General features: G+C 38.4%; 2 protein-coding genes across 4 annotated transcripts; one reads left to right on the top strand and one right to left on the bottom strand.

Moving 5' to 3' along the window:
* The first annotated feature begins 1,479 nt into the window (after positions 1–1,479).
* On the top strand, positions 1,480–7,812 carry LOC107081714 (E3 ubiquitin/ISG15 ligase TRIM25-like). Its single transcript, XM_015369913.1, has 7 exons — positions 1,480–2,073; positions 4,848–4,934; positions 5,026–5,259; positions 6,773–6,932; positions 7,000–7,050; positions 7,127–7,186; positions 7,261–7,812. Exons 1-7 carry the CDS (start codon positions 1,489–1,491, stop codon positions 7,788–7,790), a joined length of 1,707 nt encoding a protein of 568 aa, XP_015225399.1. The 5' UTR covers positions 1,480–1,488; the 3' UTR covers positions 7,791–7,812.
* A 38-nt stretch (positions 7,813–7,850) lies between these two features.
* Positions 7,851–19,037, bottom strand: LOC107081711 (elongation factor 1-delta-like). 3 transcript variants are annotated; one of them, XM_015369909.1, is made up of 9 exons: positions 18,882–18,988; positions 13,800–14,412; positions 12,814–12,937; positions 11,290–11,355; positions 10,027–10,105; positions 9,338–9,432; positions 8,979–9,170; positions 8,695–8,889; positions 7,851–7,940 (listed from the first exon to the last, which is right to left on the bottom strand). In XM_015369909.1, the coding sequence occupies exons 2-9, from the start codon at positions 14,381–14,383 to the stop codon at positions 7,902–7,904; spliced, it is 1,374 nt and encodes a 457-aa protein (XP_015225395.1). In that variant the 5' UTR covers positions 14,384–14,412; positions 18,882–18,988; the 3' UTR covers positions 7,851–7,901. The 3 variants fall into 3 exon arrangements, with proteins under 3 accessions (XP_015225395.1, XP_015225396.1, XP_015225397.1); XM_015369910.1 differs by lacking the exon at positions 11,290–11,355 and having other exon boundaries at positions 18,882–18,991; XM_015369911.1 differs by lacking the exons at positions 11,290–11,355; positions 13,800–14,412 and having other exon boundaries at positions 18,882–19,037.
* Between the last annotated feature and the right edge of the window lie 458 nt (positions 19,038–19,495).

The raw sequence follows: 19,495 nt of genomic DNA, 5'->3' as shown, positions 1-19,495 counted from the left end.
CCCCTAAAGTTACAAATATGTCATTTAAGTAATTTTACAAGAAATGGACAAACTCCTGATTATCATGTCAGGGTCATGGTGACCTTGACTTGCCTTTCATGCGGCTGTCGCTGGGCGAGAGGCCAGTCTGTCGCAGGGTTAATGGTAAAAGGCCTGTACTTATATAGCACTTTTTCATGTCAGAGGTCTTAACAAAAGTGCTTTACATTCAGTCCCTCACTCATTCACACACACACTGATGGGGGCAAGCTACAATGTAGCCACAGCTGCCCTGGGACACACTAACAGAAGTGGGCCTTCTGACCACCACCAGTAGACAATGCAGGTGAAGTGGACACAAAGACACTGAAAGCCGAAGCTGGGGCTTGAACCATCAACCCTTTGATTTCAGGATAAACTCCTACATTCAACCCCACTGTGGCAACACTGAGACACACACATACTCGTTCTGCAATCGTAGTGAGGACCATGTTGACTTCCATTGATTTTCAGTCATGTTCAACCCTTTCTATGCCCTAAGCCTAACCATTACCAATGCATACCTAACCCTAATTCAATTGACACCTTACCCCTAAACCTAACCATTAGCATAACAGCATGTGAGGACCGGCAAAATCATGTCACTTTGCAACAGCTAGTTCTCAATCTGAGGGTGAAATTGGAAAAATGGTCCTCACTCTGAGGGAAAGACAGGTACATGCACACCCCCACACCCAGGCGCTTTTTAGAGATGCCAACTAAATCAAGTCATTTCATAGGGCTGTGGGAGGAAGCGGAGGGAACCCACACATGCATGAGAAAATGCAAACTCCATGCAGGAAGACCCCGGATCGGGGAATCAAACCCAGAACCTTCTTGCTGCAAGGCAACAGTGCTTCAAACTGTGTCACCGACAAACTTTTCTTCACAAAACAGTTTTACAAAGAATAGTGGTCAGGTCCTGTTTAAGTTAGATTACTTCTTTTTATACGCACAGGCTGCTTTGGATACGTATATTACCCTCTTAACAGTAACTTTGGTATTTTATTTGGATATATTTGTCTTATATTAAAATAGTTTGTTGATCAGAACACTTAAGCATGACTGAAGTTAAACAGAAGCCTTCTGAATGGGAGAGCAGCACATTTATACCACATGTGATGGTTTTATTAAAGCTGTTTCTATCTTGATTTTAGCTTGAAAGACTGCTCCATGTCTGGTTGTTTGTCCACATTTTGTTGCACAAACACAAACGACATACTATTGACTTCACATGCGTCAGGGTTTTCCTCTAAAAAGAACAAGCTTCAGGTTACCTCTAAAGGTCACCTACTCTCACCTGACTGCAGAAGACTGATCTCTGCAATCTTTAGCTGGGAGGGCCTATCTCAGGGTTGCTGGCTGTGATTGGAGGCCGCTGGTGAAACCTGAGATACAGGTATCGGCACACCTGTCAGCTACGCCCATTATTGTTCCTTCCTGTTTCAGTTCAGTGTGTGTCAGAGTGCAATGGCAGCCGCAACTATATCAGTAGATCAGGACCAATTTTGCTGTTCCGTGTGCCTAGAAGTTCTGCGAGACCCTGTGACCATTCCCTGTGGACACAGCTACTGTCTGGACTGCATTGAAGACTACTGGAACACAGCAAAGCAGAAAGACCAGTACAGCTGCCCTCAGTGCAGGCAGGTGTTCAACCCAAAACCCCTGCTGAGCAGGAACACCGTTCTGGCCGAAGTGGTGGAGAAGCTGCTAAAAAGTGAAGCTCAACCTGCATCCCAGCACCTTGCAAAACCCGAGGAGGTAAAATGCAGCGTCTGCAAGGGCAGGAAGAGCAGAGCTGTCAAATCCTGTGTCCAGTGTTTGGAGTCTTTATGCCAGGCTCACCTGAAAGGACACGAAGAGCGCTTTCACAGAAAAGGCCACAAGCTGATCCCAGCCACAGACAGGCTGAAGGAGAAGCTGTGCAAGCAGCACGAAAAGTTACTGCGGCTGTACTGCCACAGTGACCAGCAGTGCGTGTGCTCGCAATGCGTTAAGGAGAGGCACAAGGGCCACAACACGGTGCCAGTGGTGGAGGAGAGGGCCAACCAGCAGGTTAGTAAAAGTACAGTACAAGACTTGACATTTGTTTCTGGAGTAATATGAATAGAATTATGTTTCTTTAGAAAAGCACATATTTACATCACTTTTCATGTGGAACATTTAAAGGGTAGTTCGGCTGTTTTAATGTAGGCAAGTTCTCAAGTTTTCCTCTGAGCCTCTTTGTTCACTGCTCTCAGTAAGCTTTATAAAGAAAAAAAAAACCTGGTTAATGTTTTCCTTGTTCTGATGGCTGATAAATATAAAAGCAGTGTGTGTAACAGCTCTCAAACATTCAACCAAGTAAATGGAAAAGACGAAAGCCTGCCAAAGTAAATTAAGGATATTATTTGATCTGGGTTTTATTAGATGATGTTAAACCCAATAAAGGGTAATAACTTTGACTGAAGCATTTCTAAGCGACACGGAAGAGCTAAAGACATAAGAATAAAGGAAATTAACCCTATTTGTAGAAGTTGAAACTTCCTACAGTGTAAATCATGTTTTCAGCATGTTTGCAATTCTAAACATATATATTAAAAAAACTCAACTATGAAAATAAATAATACTAAAAGATCTTCAAAATTCTATTAGATACTGAACTACAGCAATTAGAAAACAGATTTATTTTAAATATTTCCCTTCCCTGTTAGATCGTCCATTCAGATTCAATAAAGTAAAACTAATGAATAGTGACGTTTTCAAAAAGCATTCCTGTTTTTCTTTAATTGTGCTAGAAGCCAAAGCTTCAACCCTGCCTTAAAAGGTTTGCCTTTATTTAATTTATAATTAAAAAAAAACAACACATAGGTGCCAATAAGTCTTGGTCCCCAAAGTTGCAACCCTGATTTAGGTTAAAAGATGGATGAAAAGAATTACTCCAATAACATTTCTTACTATTTCACTTTTTGTTTTTTGTGCATTTTCTCTTTCATACACTAAGCCAATGCATGATACCAGCCATTATGGCATATTTTAGAAGACTTACACAGCACTGGTAAATTATCTCAAACTGCCTAATTTCTATATTAATGTAAGTTTATCTTTGTCAGTCAGTCATGTTAAGTTGATTCTGGAGAAAAACACCAGCTGCTTCTACCATAGCTGGGCTGAAAAACAGGCAGAATCAAAACACTGAATAAAATCTTCAGCTTCTACAGAGTTCTGCTGATGACCTAGTTCTGAGTGTTTTCGACATAGAGATGCGTCTAAATGTTGCAGGAAACCTTGAGGGCTGTAGCTTGATCCCTTCTTTTATTCAGCTTGGACAGATTTCTACCAGCTGGACCAGTTTAGGGGACTCAAAATGTTTATTGAAACAATTTTATCGTCGATACATTTTAAATTAAAGCCTAGCAAGACCAAATAACATCTTAAAATATATTTATGACTTTTTACTTTTTTAAATCTAATTCTAATTAGTTAATTGTATTAGTCTTATAAATTAAATGTCTGGCAAATCTTTATGTGGTTTTCAGCCACCTTTTTAGCTTCTATTCTATTCTTCACTGAATCATTAGAGTTAGATGATCAAATATGCAACAACAAAAAAATCACCACAAATAAAGCCTGGTTATATGAAAACTTACAAAAAGGGTAGTTTCTTATTTGCATGAAAATTAAAAACATTTTTTTATTTTTTAGAATTGGCCTAAACTATTCTATTGAAACTATTATGTGAAAGATTATTTAAACTGCATGTCCAATGTGTTTTGCTGTTAAATCCTCTCTTCCCTGAAAAATACTTTGCCAACAAGCATGCCATGAGCTTAATTGAGGTCGTACTGAAAAATAACCCCCAAATAAACAAAAATTTAATTATTTGTAGTGTTTAGCATTTAATCTGCCTTTACAATCTACTTTTCATTACGTTCTGAGAGATGCCTGTCTCAATTCCCTATCAGACATCAATTATCATTAAATGCAATTAATTTAAAATCAAGATCTTTAAGTAATTTTTTTACTTTTCTGAACAGTTTATTACTATTCAGTAAGTCAACTAGCCATGCATGTATGTTATAAGCACTTTAAAAAAAAAATCTAATCTTATGGTTAGCTATTCAGCATTTTTGCTGAATCTCAAAAAAGCCTCATTGTAGCTGGAAAATAAATGTTACTTCTGTGTTTTTTTAAACAAGTGTTTTATTCAAATTTGAAAAAAAAAAAATAAATGCATTTTTATTCCTGGTTATCATACTGATCCATATGAAACAAGCTCTCTGGCTTTATCCCTGCTCAGGAAAACTGGTAATAATTTAGTTTGAGTTTCCATTAAAATTGAGTGCAGGAGCAGCAACCCCACATATTCTGACTCACAAAATCTTGAAACACTTATATAAACCTTTTTCCTTTCCTGTATTTTGAATAGAGTTCAAATCAAAGAGAAACTACCTCCTCATTTTAAATAAAATAATAAATCAGCACTTTCAAAATAGTCTGCAGTAGAACTAAAGCAGCAAATGCTGCTCTATATCTTTCTGCATTTGGAACAATAACTCTCAGTAAAGCTTGCAATGTATAGATAAAACATTAATGACTCATTCTTTATCTCTGGGGACTCTGAAAGTCAAGAAAATGCACCACAGATGCTAAAAGTGTGGTCTTTAAAGCACAGCATGACCTTATAGCATCATGTGGAGCCTTTAAGATGTTAAATATTGAAAATAGTCAAAGTAAAATGTTTGTCCTGCAGCAGAAGCTTCAGCTCAATGTTTCTGGAACTTCTGAATCCAGAAAGTTAACCTGGGATAGATCTCCTACAATACTATAATTCATCCATTTTCCTTTAGAAAAAACTCAAAGAAACATCTCTGAAGTCGCTGCAGAAACTGAAGGATGCAGAGAAGGAACTAAGATACGCTATCAGATACATCAAGGCAAGATCAACCTGATCCACAGGTTTTAATGTTTCCAATATACCAAAAAAAAAAAAAATGAAATACTTAAAGTGGACTTTAATGTTTACAGCACTCGACAGAGGCCGTGGTGGAAGAGAGCGAGAGGATTTACACTAAGATAATTCGATCCATCGAGAAACAAAGCGGAGAGGTGAAGGAGATGATCAAATCCCAGGAGAGACTGGTGATCTCTCAGGCTGAGGAGATGCTGGAGAGGATCCAGAGGGACATGGCCGAGCATAGGAGGACAGAGGCGGAGCTGGAGAAGCTCTCTCACACAGAGGACCACATCCATTTCCTCCAGGTATGGATGGTTTTCATCTCCTTGATTTATGCACTGGTGATGCCAGCTGTGTTCCATAACCCAAATAAAACAAATGTGGTTGTAACAATAAAGGGAACTGCTGAATTAAGGATCATGGTTAAAAAACAAAAGTCCTTATCAGTTTATAAATGAAAATCATTTCCAACCTCTGCAAAACAATGAGTATATTTGGTTGTGAAAACAAAACTTCAGGAATGCCACCTGCTCTCTGCTCCCCTTTAAAGATTAGCGTCACAAATTTGCCTACATTTGTTTGCTGTAACATTTTCATGCCTCTTCTTGATACAAAGTGTTGTTCAGGGAGCACTGTTGCCAATGTGATCAGTTCCACCTCATCTTTTTAACAGTATACTAAATGTCTATTAAGTACCAGCATTAAATACCCTGTATAATCATTCTATGACCCCTTTAAGTTAATTACATAAAAGGTACCTCTACCCTGCTTGGTATTTGCATGTGTTTGGAAAAAAAAGGGGTTTAAATCCAGCTGTAGGGTTAAAGTATGAAGTGTACTTTGTTCCATTATTGTTGCAAACATGTTTTATAAATTGAAATTTGAAGACAGGAAGGTACCCAGAAATTACTTTAAAAACGTCTGTCTGAAAAAGGTTGAGAATAACTTGCAGATTTGAGGGGTTTTTTTTTCTAGTCGTTTCCAGTTTTTATTCCATTTATATTTTCAAATTTGTCAGGTTTTAACATATTTTAATTTATTTCTAAAATGTTTAACAGGTCACATTCGCTTCACTTTAAGCCCAGTATAAATGTTCACTCTTGACGTGCACAGTGACCAATAAAAAGGCTTCTAAAGTCCATGCAGACCCATAGAAATGTCTCCTCACTTCAGAGGAAAGCCTGCCCAAAGAACTGAAGTGTAATCTATAAAACTTAATAGGAAACAGAAGTAAAACATAGCTGAAGAAACACATTTTGAAAAACTATTTCCATTAAGAAGTTTTTAATTTTTGGATTACACTTTTTCCCAAATATCCCCTTACAAAACATGTTTGCTTGCAATAACAAACCTAAATTCACTCCAAGCAGGCAGCCTAACCAACCCGCAAACATCACCTCTGTAGTTAAATCTATAAAGCAAAGGATATCAAAAAGCATTTTCATTAACAATTAGACTGATAAAATGTTTTGGTGTTAACTTTTGTTTTCAAACTCAAAGATAACCACAATAAGAATAAAATTACCCTTTGTTTTTAAACAAAGGTAATTAAATTAGTATGGGCTTGTTTAATTTTTCTATAATCATGTTTAGCATGCTAGCTCATGTCTTTAACCTTAACCTATTAGGCAGCACAGTATCAGGAATTTTATTTATAGACCAGATGGTTTAATTCTTTTATATGTAGTAAAGGGTAATTCTAAATAGTTCTGATCCAGTGTTTAGGTTTCAATGTTGAGAAGCTACCCAGCCTAAAGATGAACTTAACATGGATTATTCTGAAAGCTTCCTGTGATTCAGCCTCCTTTCCTTCTGCAGAAGTGCAAGTCGCTTCATTTCCCCATGAAGACACCGGAGATGCCCAACACAGATGCTCTTACTTATCTCATGTATAAAACAATGAGAGACTCCCTTGGAGATCTGAATGGAGGCCTGGATGAAACACTTCAAAGAGAATTCAGCAGAGTTTCTGATAAAGGTAAGTCTATTCCAGGAACCCAACATCTTAAAGAATTTTATAATAAACCATTTGTTTGTATCTGTAGTAAACTCACTGAAGGAGAGCAGCAACCCCAACATCACTGAAAAGGCTAAAGGTATGGACGTCTATTTGGACGCATGCAGATATTTTTATTGGCCAAGTGTCCTTTAAATATTCCTCTCCTTTAACAGCTAGGGATGCAGACATTCACCACACCACAGAACCGAGGAAAAGAGCAGATTTCCTTCAATGTGAGAACAAATCTTTAATCAGACGTATATTTTCTGAAGCCTGTAATATGGTGAGACCATGTTCTCTTTTCCAGATTACCATGATTTAACTTTGGACCCGAACACAGCTAACTCCTACCTGAGCGTGTCTGACAGCAGGAGGTCAGTGACCACCCGCTCAGAGCCACATCCCTACCCTGACCACCCGGACCGCTTCACCAGCTGGGCCCAGGTGCTCTGCAGAGCTGGGATGGCCGGCCGATGCTACTGGGAGGTGGAGTGGGCTGGGAACGGCGGGGTTTCAGTCGGCATCTGCTACAAGACCATGAACAGGATTGGAGGAGGGAGCGACTGCAAGCTGGGACATAACTCCAAATCCTGGAGCCTGGACTGCACCAACACAGTCTGCTCTTTCCAACACAACAAGGAGAGCGTTGCCATCCCGACTTCATGTGGTAACAGGATAGGAGTGTATCTGGACTACAGGGCCGGGACGCTGACATACTATAATGTTTCCGATTCAATGGTTCTGCTTCATAAAGAGAAGACCACATTCACCCAGCCTGTGTATCCCGGGTTTTGGGTTGGCCTGGGTTCTACACTGAAGTTGTGCTCATTGAATTAAATCTTGCTTTATTAGCACAATATTTTGTAAATATTTATACAAAAATGAAAGACAAATTTGTGCTTTAGATTCAGCTTTTTAATATCCACAAATGCTGGGAGCAGCAGAGGATTAGATCTTGTTGAAGGCAGCGACATCTACACTCTGGACCTGAGGAGAGAAAAGCACAGCCTTATTGTATTTATAACTAACCTATAAATGTATTTAATTGTCAAGTCTCTTAATTAAATAAAGATTTGAAAGCAGGTATTGAATTTTTTTTCCCCCCTTCCTAGAAAATCATCCAAAAAATAAAATAAAAAATAACATCCTCACAGCCCAATGCAGCCATCACCATGGAGACAGTGTGTCTTTGGATTTGGTTTAGTTTGCATTTTGGCCTAATCTGAACAAATCATCTTCCACATGTTTTCCACATCCCCACTTTGGCATAACAGAATATATTTCCTTCAATTTTCTTCTCCACCTTCCATAGTAAAATAGTGTTTTCTTCAATTATTTCCCCAAGGACCTTTAAGATTATAGTTTTAACAGTAGTCTGATGTAGTGCTTTACTTTAGAACCCAACTTTAAACTTAACTTTCTGGACTCGTCTGTGTTCCTAAGGGTTGCTTGCAAATGGTCTTCAACAAACCTCTGAAGCCTTAAAGCTGGGAATAGATGTCACAATACTGGACTATTAGCCCGTATGTTAACTTCTAAAGAAAGTGGTTTCGCCAGTTTTCTTCAGCCTCTTTTATTTAAAGTAAAAGGAACACAATGCAAATGCATTGGCTTCCTCTATGACATGAAATGCAACACAATAGCCTGGAAATTGTGCTGCTTACCGAAACATATCAAAGGGTATGAATACTGCTCGTTTAGATCTAAACTTACATTAACAATACAACCCAAGATAACTTACATGATCCTCGAACTTGGTGATCTCCTCCTCCAGGATGTCTGTGCCGACCTTATCATCCTCAACCACACAGTTTATCTGCAGCTTCTTGATGCCATAACCGACTGGGACCAGCTTTGAAGCCCCCCATAGGAGCCCATCCATCTGCACGGAGCGCACACACTCCTCCAGCTTCGCCATATCAGTCTCATCATCCCACTAAGTCAACACCAAGGAAAAACAAACATCATCAGCACAGTAGTTAGCGTTTATAGCATTCAGTATCCGGAGTTCCCATCTCTGCTTACAGGCTTGACATCCAGCAGGATGGAGGACTTAGCAATGACGGCAGGTTTCTTTGCTTTCTTAGCAGCATAGGCTTCCAGTCTCTCCTGTTTAAGGCGTTCTGCCTCCTCATCTTCCTCATCGCTGCCAAACAAGTCAATGTCGTCATCAGCATCATCGCCATTGGTTACCTTCACCTGTTGGACTGGTGCTGCCTGGGTATTGAAACGGAAAAAACAGCTCAGAAACGTCCAATTTCTAAATGCCAAATACAAAAAGGTTAGGTCCAAAAGTTGAAAATAAATACACAGGAAAAAAATAAAATTCAGACGGTGAGCCCTGTTCATAAAGACAAATCCACAGTTTCTTGCCAGCCATTTACCTTAGCACAGGGGACAGCTGCTGGTGCAGGGGACTTCTCCAACACGGCCACTCTGGACTCCAGCTTCTGCAGAGCTGTCCTCATCTCCTCCACCACTGACATTCAAAAACAGGGTGGCATTAAATGATGGCATTTCACCCAGCTAACACAAGGCATTTTAAAGCAGGCGGGTGGCTTTTGTACTCAGGCTAAACTATCCATCAATAACTGGATCAACACAAGAGCAAAGATCCAACCGTTTTTTTACAGTTGACAAAACCTTCCAAGAAGGATTTAGCAAAAACACTCTTTGGTTTGGAAGTTGTTACTGAGGGAAGATGTCCCGGCTAAGGAGGCTACAATAAGTCTCCCACTCGAGGTAACATTAGCCATCAGGGGACGGCCACCCAAATGTTTCCTCCATTTTGCAAATCTCATTTAATTAGTAAAGCCAATATACTTTTGCATGTCAACATGTAGTTATAATGACTTTAAAACCAAAGAATAATCAGATATCCATTTATAAATGACTGAATTTGAAATAAGATTGTCTTATTTTATTTACAACTTGATATGCAATATTTTTAATGGTTTTAACTTTTGTTAATTCTTCCTCAGATTAATGAAAGCAGGAAAATAAACAACTGAGCCAAACCCAACAGCATTTTTTGAACAAAAAAAAGCTTGGATGCTTATGGAAATACAAAAACCTTTGTGCAGAGTCTGGTTCTCCAACTCCAGGCTCTTCATTCGTGTAACAAGCTCCTGGTCTCCTCCTTGAGAAGACGACTGTGGGAAGATGCAGCAAATTAGCTAGTAATCTCATAGTTAGGCACACAGACAAAAACAATCCCTCCCATTTTTAATGTAAAGAGAAGAAACACATATGATAGAAGGAAGGGTTAAAAAACAAAGGGCATGCAGGGCTGAGGTGTTTTCATCCTCGGCTGAGGAAACAGACATGCTTCTAGGTTTCAAAGGCTACTTTCAGACTGCAGCCTGAAGTGACCCAAATCCGATTTTTTTGCCCATATGCGACCTGGATCTGATCTGTTCATGACAGTCTGAACAACACAGATCCGATTTTTTCCAATCTGACCCACGCCACCTGGCTATGTGGTCCTGAATCCGATACGAATTTGATCTTTTCAAATGCAACCTGTGTCTGAACGGCCAGGTCGGATTCATCCAACCTGACGCCATTAATACCCGACAAAGGTCACTATTATGCGTCTTCCTACACAGTAGCGGCAAGAAAAACAACAACCATGGCAGATGATGATGCGGGGAGCAGTATTTATGTTTAACCATAATGAGAAGATTGTATTTTTATGGTTGGAAGAGACAGCTGGATGCGCGCCGGCGCTACCATCCATGTTTACTTCTGGGGAAAAAATAAAATAAAAGAGCATGCTGGCCTGTCACGCCATCGCGTCCTCTGCTGCGCGTGCGGGACACTCGCGTTTTATGACTTCAGTTCACACAGGAGATCACATACAAGTCGCATATATTTGTAAATATAAACGGCAACGCAAAAAAAAAAAAAAAAAAAAAAAAAAAAAAACACGTAGAGGAAAACACGTTCCAACTGTTAAACGGTCCTACTGCAGGGAATTTGCCTGAAATGCCAACAGTTAATTATCTTCTGTTCCGCAGAGCAGATAACACTACAGCTTTATTTCCATGTCCTCAAAGAGATTTGACATGATCATTGCAGGAGTCTTTGCAAAAAACAACATAAAAAACACAGGGATCAAATCTCCCAACATTTAGATAAAGAAGCTATGATCTACAGTGACTACAGCCAGGACAATACTTATAGCCTTTGATCATGCATCATCTACTAAAACTAACATTTTTAGTCAGACAATGAAAGGAGGAGAAAGAAAAACCAAACCCTAACATTAAGCTCAGTGTTCAGTCATGCAGCATTCCCAGGACTGAAAAATAAACCTGGATGAGGACAGACTCACGTTCCTGTGCTGCCGCTTCTGCTGGCGACCTTTGGAGTGCTGCTGGGCTGCTTTGGCCGGACCCCCCTCCCCCAGCAATACAGAAACATTAAAGGCAGGAAAAACTCAGAAGAAACTGCATTAAAAGAAGCTGTAGGGTTAATATTTGGGGTCCTTAAGCATGATGAAAAACCAACTGGGGAGCTAGAACTAATGTGCATATCCATCTTTGGTTTTTGTTTGCTCTAACCCACACAATTTTTTTTTTTTTCATTTGACCAATTAAGCCATTCCTTTTGATCATGTTTATTTCCCCCATGATATGCAAACTAGTAGATTGTCCCAATGAACTGCCTTTAAGCGCCTCAGGGTGAGTCACTGACAGAGAGAAGACCGCAGGGTTCACGTTTTCACAGCTCTGGTCTGGAGTATATATGTTTATTGAGGCAAATGTTTCTTAACTTCCTAATTAAAATCAATTAATTTAAAAGCTTTTTTTCAAAATAATTTCTTGACTCATACATAAAATGAGCAACAGTTAACCCAAACTGCTTTGTTTATTTCTTCCACAGTACTGCACATTTTGTGACTTAATCCAAATAATTAATAGAATATCCTTTTATTGAGCCACAATGGGGAAATTGTGGGACATTTAACATTTGTAGAAGACCTACCAGGGAAAGTGACCAAAATCCAGTTTGAAATATCAAAAATGTTCAAATCAAATGCATTAAGTGAACCGTTTCTTCAGTTTAAAGTCAAAGAAGCATTTTTTTGTACCGTATATAAAATTTGCAGGATAACCCAAACTGCATTTAAATTTTTAGGACAACTTATTGTGTTCAGCCTTATAAATTATGCATCAGCTGGTCTTTAAGATAGAAATATAAAGACTACAAAGAATGCAAAAAACAGATTCCTCTACAAGTTATAAAGAATTTGACATATTTATAAAATTCTTTATAACATAAATTCTTGCTTTAACGAAGAAAAACACAGAAAACTTCATAAATCCTGGAACATCAGTCAGTTGCATCAACAAACTGTAGTTAAGTGTCTGTTGCATCTTTGACGTTTGTTCATCGATCAGTAAAGAAAGTAGTGGGCAGAGCACCCAAATAACTGATATTTTGGTGCCTTTTCTGAGGAAATAAAAAAAAAAATTTAATGTTTTAATGAACCGACTGCTGATGAGCGTTCTCACTTCTGATACTTGGAAAAATTTAAATAAGATCAATACCTACTTAAAGGTTCAATTGCATACACCCCCCCCCATGCAGGAAGTCAGGACAGTCTGACAGGTCAGGGCAGCTGCCAAAACCACCTGACCCATCTCAGTGCCATGAGCCACTTCTAAATCGAGAACAGCCAACAAGCAAGCAGCTGCTGCAGGCTGCCGACCGCTGCGACAGACCATGAAACTGTTGCCAACAGTGGAGTGAGAAAAATTGGAGCAGCTTCTGACTGCTTTCTAAATGACTGACCAAAGAGCCAGAGCATAAATACCTCTGTCCTTCCAGCGTTTAAATCTAAAGGGGCTGCTACCTGTTGCTGCTGGGTGGCAGGGCCATTCGCTCCCTCGTAGAAGCGCGTCTCTGCTTCATCGTAGCGGTGTTTGTCGAACCAGATGTTCTCAGCAGCGAGGCCCTGGAGTCCACTCATGTTGATACTGGGACAGTTTAGAGAGGATGATGAAAACAGTAGTTAAAGGCTTATTTGTTACAGACAGGAGAAGTAAAGGGTTTAGTAGTTGCGGGTTACAACACGATGCAGTCAAACGTGAACTCAGTGATGGAATGTGAGGAAGCCATTAAAGCTTATGACATTTTAAGGTACACTGAAGCAAAAAAACAAAAAGGGTATAGGTAAAAACGTAATAAAGAGACCTCCTGTTTGTTTGCAGATAGGTTACAGCAGCAGACAGCGACACATTCCTCTCAAACAGAGCTGCCTCCTTTATAAAGTCTGGATTAGCAAACAAAAGGCTGGGCCATGCCTGCCAGCAAAAACACAATCAACCTTTTATTATTGAACATGAGTCAAAGGAAGCAGCATTCTGCCATGTTAGCTGTAGCTCTGGATCAGGCCAAGCGGTACCAACAGGTACAGTTTGAACTCCTTTTAAACCTGCAAATGAGATCCATTTGATTTACTGAATCACTACAGTCATCGCTTAAAACCAAACTGCTTAGCCACAACATTACTAGCTTTCACAGCAATATTTGGATGCACAATTTACTGCTATTGATGCCTGTGAATTTATTCCAACATTTTCTGACATCTTGCAGCCCTACTTTGCACTAAACCTTGAGATAAAGATTTTTTCTTAAATCAGTATTTTTATTATTTTTTTAATAAAAGAATGACTTGTCAGGAGAAAAGTGAAAATTTCAATGTTTCAACATAGGTTTGCATACATGTAAAAACAGACAAAAAAAAAAAAAGCTAAACAATAATGCAGACAGACAAAGGTAGCCCGAGTTAGAGCACACACACCACGATGCACGAATTCTTAGCGCCAGGTGTCGTACTTGTCCGATTTTGGCCTGCCTTCAGTCTCGGAGAAGCCCCTCTTCCTCGGGTTCGGCCCCCTGCTGCCTTTGCCTCCCTGCTCTGTCTCAGAGGAAGTGCGATTGCGACCCTTGCCCGGTTGACGGTGAGGGGTACCGGACGCTTTCACAGTCTTGACGCCGTTCCCCTCATCTCGCCGTTGATCGTTTAAGCGTCTGGAGTGGAACGTCAAAGTCCCTTTAGTGCTTGGGCTCCGCGGTGAGGACGACAGCGGCCCGTTTCCGTTAGAGGCAAGTCGCCGGTGATAGTCGCCTTCGGCTTGCTCATACGCGGGGCGGCTGTACCAAACCGCCTCAGCCTGCATGCCCTGAATGATGGGGCTGCGCCCGTAGGAACAACTTGCCTCCATAGAGCCGCCCAGTCGCTCCTCTTCAGCCCCTGAGCTCTCAGACTGAGACAAATTGGAGCGACGTCTCACTCTTCCAAACTGGACGTTGTCTCCGATGATGATTCCTCGCTCCTCGGTGGGAACATTAGCCTGCCGGAAACCCCCAACTGAGATGACATTTTGAGGGATTCTGCGCTGTTGAGGATTTTGATCCATTCTTCTGCCCAGGCTGTCTCTATTACCAACTTGTATATCAAAGGATCATAAAGAAAAATGAAAAAACAGGTGGAAGTAGACCATCAAAACTAATTTTCTTGTGTTTCCTTATCCGTCACACCTAAAATTCTTTAGGTTAAAAAATTTAACATTTTTAAATTTGGAAACAATCAGAGTAAACTTAAAAAAAAAACTTAAATGATTTTATTCACCAATAGAAATAAACCATCTAAACAATCCAATTCCTTTGTCCCACTTTGCGAGTCATTCTTTACCTGCAATTCACCCCATTTTATGGACTGCTTTAGGCATATTCACACATGCCACATTTATTCTGCATCAAATGAACCAGAGTTTGTTTCTCCTCTTGGTCCAGACTTTTAGTGCAGGTGTGAGCGACGACCAGCTAACCCTGGTCTGGGCCAAACAACCTCAAAAAGTGGGTCACCATCTTCCAAGCTGCTGTTTCCATTAGGCATGGATACAAACCAGCCTTGGACCGACTCAGATGCATCTCTGCTGGACTTGGTGTGCCACCATAGTAGTCAATGAATCAAAATCATAGCTGATCTGCTGTCTGTTGTTTAGCAATGCAGCCAGCAAGTGATGGATCTATTTCAGCTGAAAGGACACTTTCTCCAAAAGTCACAAAACTGGAAATAAAGTCTTGAAATCTATATTTAATAAGCTGCTCTTGAAACAATGGTTTTGCAGCTGAAGTATGTGCATAAATATGCAAAATAGAGGTGCTGCATGAAAGACTTTCAAAGTTATGTTTTCAGTTGTGTGACCGGTCCTGCTGTCATCCTATATGTCCAGTGGGAGCAATAATAATCTCACATGTGGCTGTGCTGTTATTCATAGTCCCAAAAATACAGTTTGAATTCAAACTGGCTTACATAAAAATAATTATAGACGACAGTCTGCTTTTGCTCTTAAGCACAGAAGTGAACCGGAGGACTTTTCTGGTGTGAAAACATTGGTTTCATTTCACTTCTAAATTGAGGCCTAATGACAGCCAGACCTGTACATATTAGAAACAAACAACAACAAAAAAATGGGGGAGAAAATAAAAGACCTGCCACCAAACCAGTCAGTCAATCTAAAGGGTGTATGGTCGACTTATCCGTGAGGTCACAGAAGAAGCCAGAGTACCATCTAAAGCACTGTTAACATCACTTGCATAAATTAAAACTAGTCCTCATGTTTAAAAAATGAGACAGAGCAAAAATGGCATCAATGGATGAGTAACGAGGCCAACAACTGCAGACGGAAATGAACTCACAGCACATTTTACTTTAACCCACCAAAAGCAATAATTCAATAAATATTCTGAGGATTAGAAGACAAAAGTGGGATCTTTAGAGAACAAACTGCCATCCAGATTTTAACAGGCTGTTCATGTTTGAAAGTGGTCACATGTGATGATGTAAAACACTTATAGTCCATTATAACTCAGTTAAGCAGGTATAACCGCTCATTACATCCATGAACCATGTAGAGAATGGGGTAGATAGGTTTGTTTTCTCTGATTAATAAAATTAAATAATTTCCCTTTTTTCTGGTTATTTACGCAACACATTCAAATGTCATGATCGGCAGCAATTAAGTGAAAAATTGGGATGAAGAAAAAAAGAAAAAAAAAAAATCAGGTAAGAACTTTCACAGCATTCTTTGTATATTTCATAGTGCAGTTAGCCTTTTACAAGGACCATGCTGGTTAGATGTGTCAGAAATAGCTTGTGAAAGAGCAAAAATGAGGAGCAAATGTGATTGAGATTAGAATTTCTAAAATGTTGTATCAAAAATGCAGTAAAGCTCAATTGACTTTGCACCAGGGGGGTTAAACTGCATGATAAACATTTGGGAAAAGCTAATCTCACTTGTCCCTCAAGTTTTCATTTTCAGCCTTAATCATCTACATCCCCGCTGGGATCCATTCAAATCAAAGACGGCTTTAAAGAGGGTTTCTTGTTATCAACTGTGAAAATTTACTCTACAATAAATGTCACCTTTTATGTGAATCGATCAACCACTATATATCAATTAATTGGAACTCTAAAAATTTGGGCCAGCAAAGCTGATCAAGGAGTGTTGCAGGCTAATATTTTTCATGCGTTTTTGAGATTTTATTTATGTTTAAGTAAAATGTAGGATACAACTTAAACTAAAATACCGCAATTGGAGTAAATTACAAATTTTTTCCCCTTTTTCCAAAAATACGGAAAGCCGTTTCATAAAAAAATAAATAAAATAAAAAATACTGCTATTGATAAATTGTCAGCCAATATTCCATTAATAAAAAGGTATCGTGGAGGATGTTCTTATTCCGGTTGGATCATCAAAGTGATTGGTCCTCCTAATTGTCAATGATTCCGGTGATAAGTTTACATTAAGCCGTCCTACGTGCTCGTCCCTACATTCACTTACTGGTGCTGAATCTGACATGGTGAAAAAATTGCAAATATTATGGTTGCAATGCAAAGAGTAACTTTTAATCAGAGCGTGCAGGAGGAGAATTGTGCTTTTTTTTTTTGTAGGTCAGTCATTAAGTGTAGAGGGTAGGTCTTTTAAAAAATTTTGCAAAAATCCTCCACTATACCACCATTTATATCTCCATGAAATATAAAAATATGTTAAATATGTTTATTTCATAAATAATTACAATTAAATTGTAAAGCTACTTTACGCACCTAGTGACTTATTTTCTTAAGCCCGTTTTTTATTAAATATTTTAAATATGCTGAACTACATATTTAAAATATTTAATTACTTTCTGAGCCAATAGGATGCTTTTTACACTCTGTTAAACTGCTTGTTTGACGTAATCATCGGGTATGCTCAGTGTAGTGTGACAAAATATGATTATACTTTTTGTATCAACATTTTAGTTGTTTCTTTCGTCATATTATTCATTATTTACCATGAGTTTAAAATGAAAGAAAAAAAAAAACTTGAATAGATTTATGTTTCAATTCAAAGCCAAAATAGTTAGCTTCCTGGGAGGATGTGAGATTTCCATTTCCAGGATAGATCAGGCTCGGATGAGTGATATTATTCCCTCAATGAGTCTGAGCTGCTTCTGTTTTCAGACATTGGAAATCAGTCGAATAAATCTAAAAAGATCAGAAGCATTCTGGAAATGCTGAAAACAAACAAAAACGGCATCAATTCTTTTCTTCTTCTGCTGTTTGATATTTTACAAGCTAGTTCCCAATAAAAAAAAAAACTGAGTAAAAAAAAAAAAAAAAAGTGAATAAGTAAAGTAGCTTTACAAAACAAAACTGTCACAAAATAAAACTCCATTATAAAATAATGTAATTAAAAATCTGTGAAAATATATAAAAAGCTCTTGAAATATAAAATAAAATTATGTTAACATTTATTTATTTTTTTTATTTAATGGGGATATTTCTTTAATAGAATTGACAATTAATCAGTAAAAGTATTTAATTAATTTTGAATGAAACTGCTCTCCATACAAAAAAAAAGCATATATGATCCAGGTATTAATCAAAAGTGTTTAAACGCGTTTTTGGATCAAATATGTTTTAATGCAACCATGATTAGTGACACACTAAAAGCAGAGCATTTCACTAAAGGGTTTCTTATATCTAAAACGCTAAGGAGTCAAAACGTAAAAATTAGACCTAAGGCTAACGATCATTTTGCCAATCCAATAATCTTTAATTTTTTTTTTTTTTGATTACTAATCGTAGAGCAAAAGTTTACTCAAAGAAGATTTTTAAAGAAATTTAAACCAGACAATTTTTTTTTTTTTTTGTTTATTTTTTTTAAGGGGGGCCGATATCAGTGTCCTTCATGTGGCCCCAAATTCCTGGCGGCGCCCCTGAGCTGACCTGTCAGATAATGGCATGTTTTGGAGCCTCTATACTTCAATTAAAGATTAATGTTCAATAAATGATAATCTTCACTAATAAAAACGATTAATCTTCACTAAAGTGTGATCGATTAACGGTTAAGCCCTACTTAAAAAGTTTACTCAATTAACAGATGTTTTGGAAACTTAAACTTTGATCAATTTTACATAAATCACACATTTGCCTTTCAAAAGCCGAGTTAGTTTAAACAGCTTTCGAAGTATTGAACCAACCAGACTGTCAATATAAGAGCGGAAAAAACAATTTTCTACTACAAAACTTGACTCATGACATCTGGGATAAAACGCTAGCAAAAAAAAAAAAGCAACATGTGGATTAAACGATAATTTATAAAACTTCTATTTAAAAGGTCTAAATAAAAAAGGACAGTAAAAGGGCGAGTAATAATATGAACATGAAGGAAAATAAAAACCAAGGCTGCATTTCCCTTGCAGCTGATTCTACTTTGATTGCAGGTTAAGTTTTTGACAGCGTCGCCAACTTGTTGGACCACGTGGCGCTAACTAAACTACAAAAACAGGACAGTTTGCTGGTTCTACAAACAACATGCACTCACATGTTAGCGTGGAGTGAAATTTTAACTTTACTGCACTTACTTTGCTTCTATTAGTCGTTTTATGACTCGGTGATTGTCCAACTGCGTGCCGGCCCAGCTGTAATTCGACGGTAGAAGAGGACTGGCATTAGCAGGAGGCCTGTATTCTTCCGCACCAGTGGGGGGATTAGTTTGTTTGTTTCTAGGATTTTATGAATTATAATTCAAAGTTGAAGAAAATTGTACATTTAATATGTTATTGTATGATGATATAAGAAGACTATTAAGAATGATGGTCACATAGGAGACTTGTGTTTTATTAAAAATAGATCCCACCCGATGGTACGACCCAGTTTTGTTGAAAACTACATTTCCTACGATGGTACATGGGAAATGTAGTTTCCGGTGTAGCGGCACTGAAGTCATTAATTAATCTGAATTGATTTTGACTTAGCATTGTATGAAATGCTTGCGAAATCTTTAAATATATTTAAATATTCTCTCTTATTGAGAAATGCTTCTATTTTTAGACTCTTTACAATCCAACCTGAAACCCATCCATCCAAAGTATTTAAGATAATTTTCATTTGCAATAGTTGAAAGGGAGCACCGACCTCTGCATAGCAGCAAATTTTGCCTCATTTTGTGACCTACATATAAAGCTAGAACTGGCAT

The sequence above is a fragment of the Cyprinodon variegatus genome, unplaced genomic scaffold (assembly GCF_000732505.1).
Source record: "Cyprinodon variegatus isolate N-32 unplaced genomic scaffold, C_variegatus-1.0 Scaffold39, whole genome shotgun sequence".
In the NCBI taxonomy this organism is placed as follows: domain Eukaryota; kingdom Metazoa; phylum Chordata; class Actinopteri; order Cyprinodontiformes; family Cyprinodontidae; genus Cyprinodon; species Cyprinodon variegatus.
The sequence above is the reverse complement of the archived record's forward strand: the minus strand, read 5'-3'. Positions and strand labels throughout refer to the sequence as shown.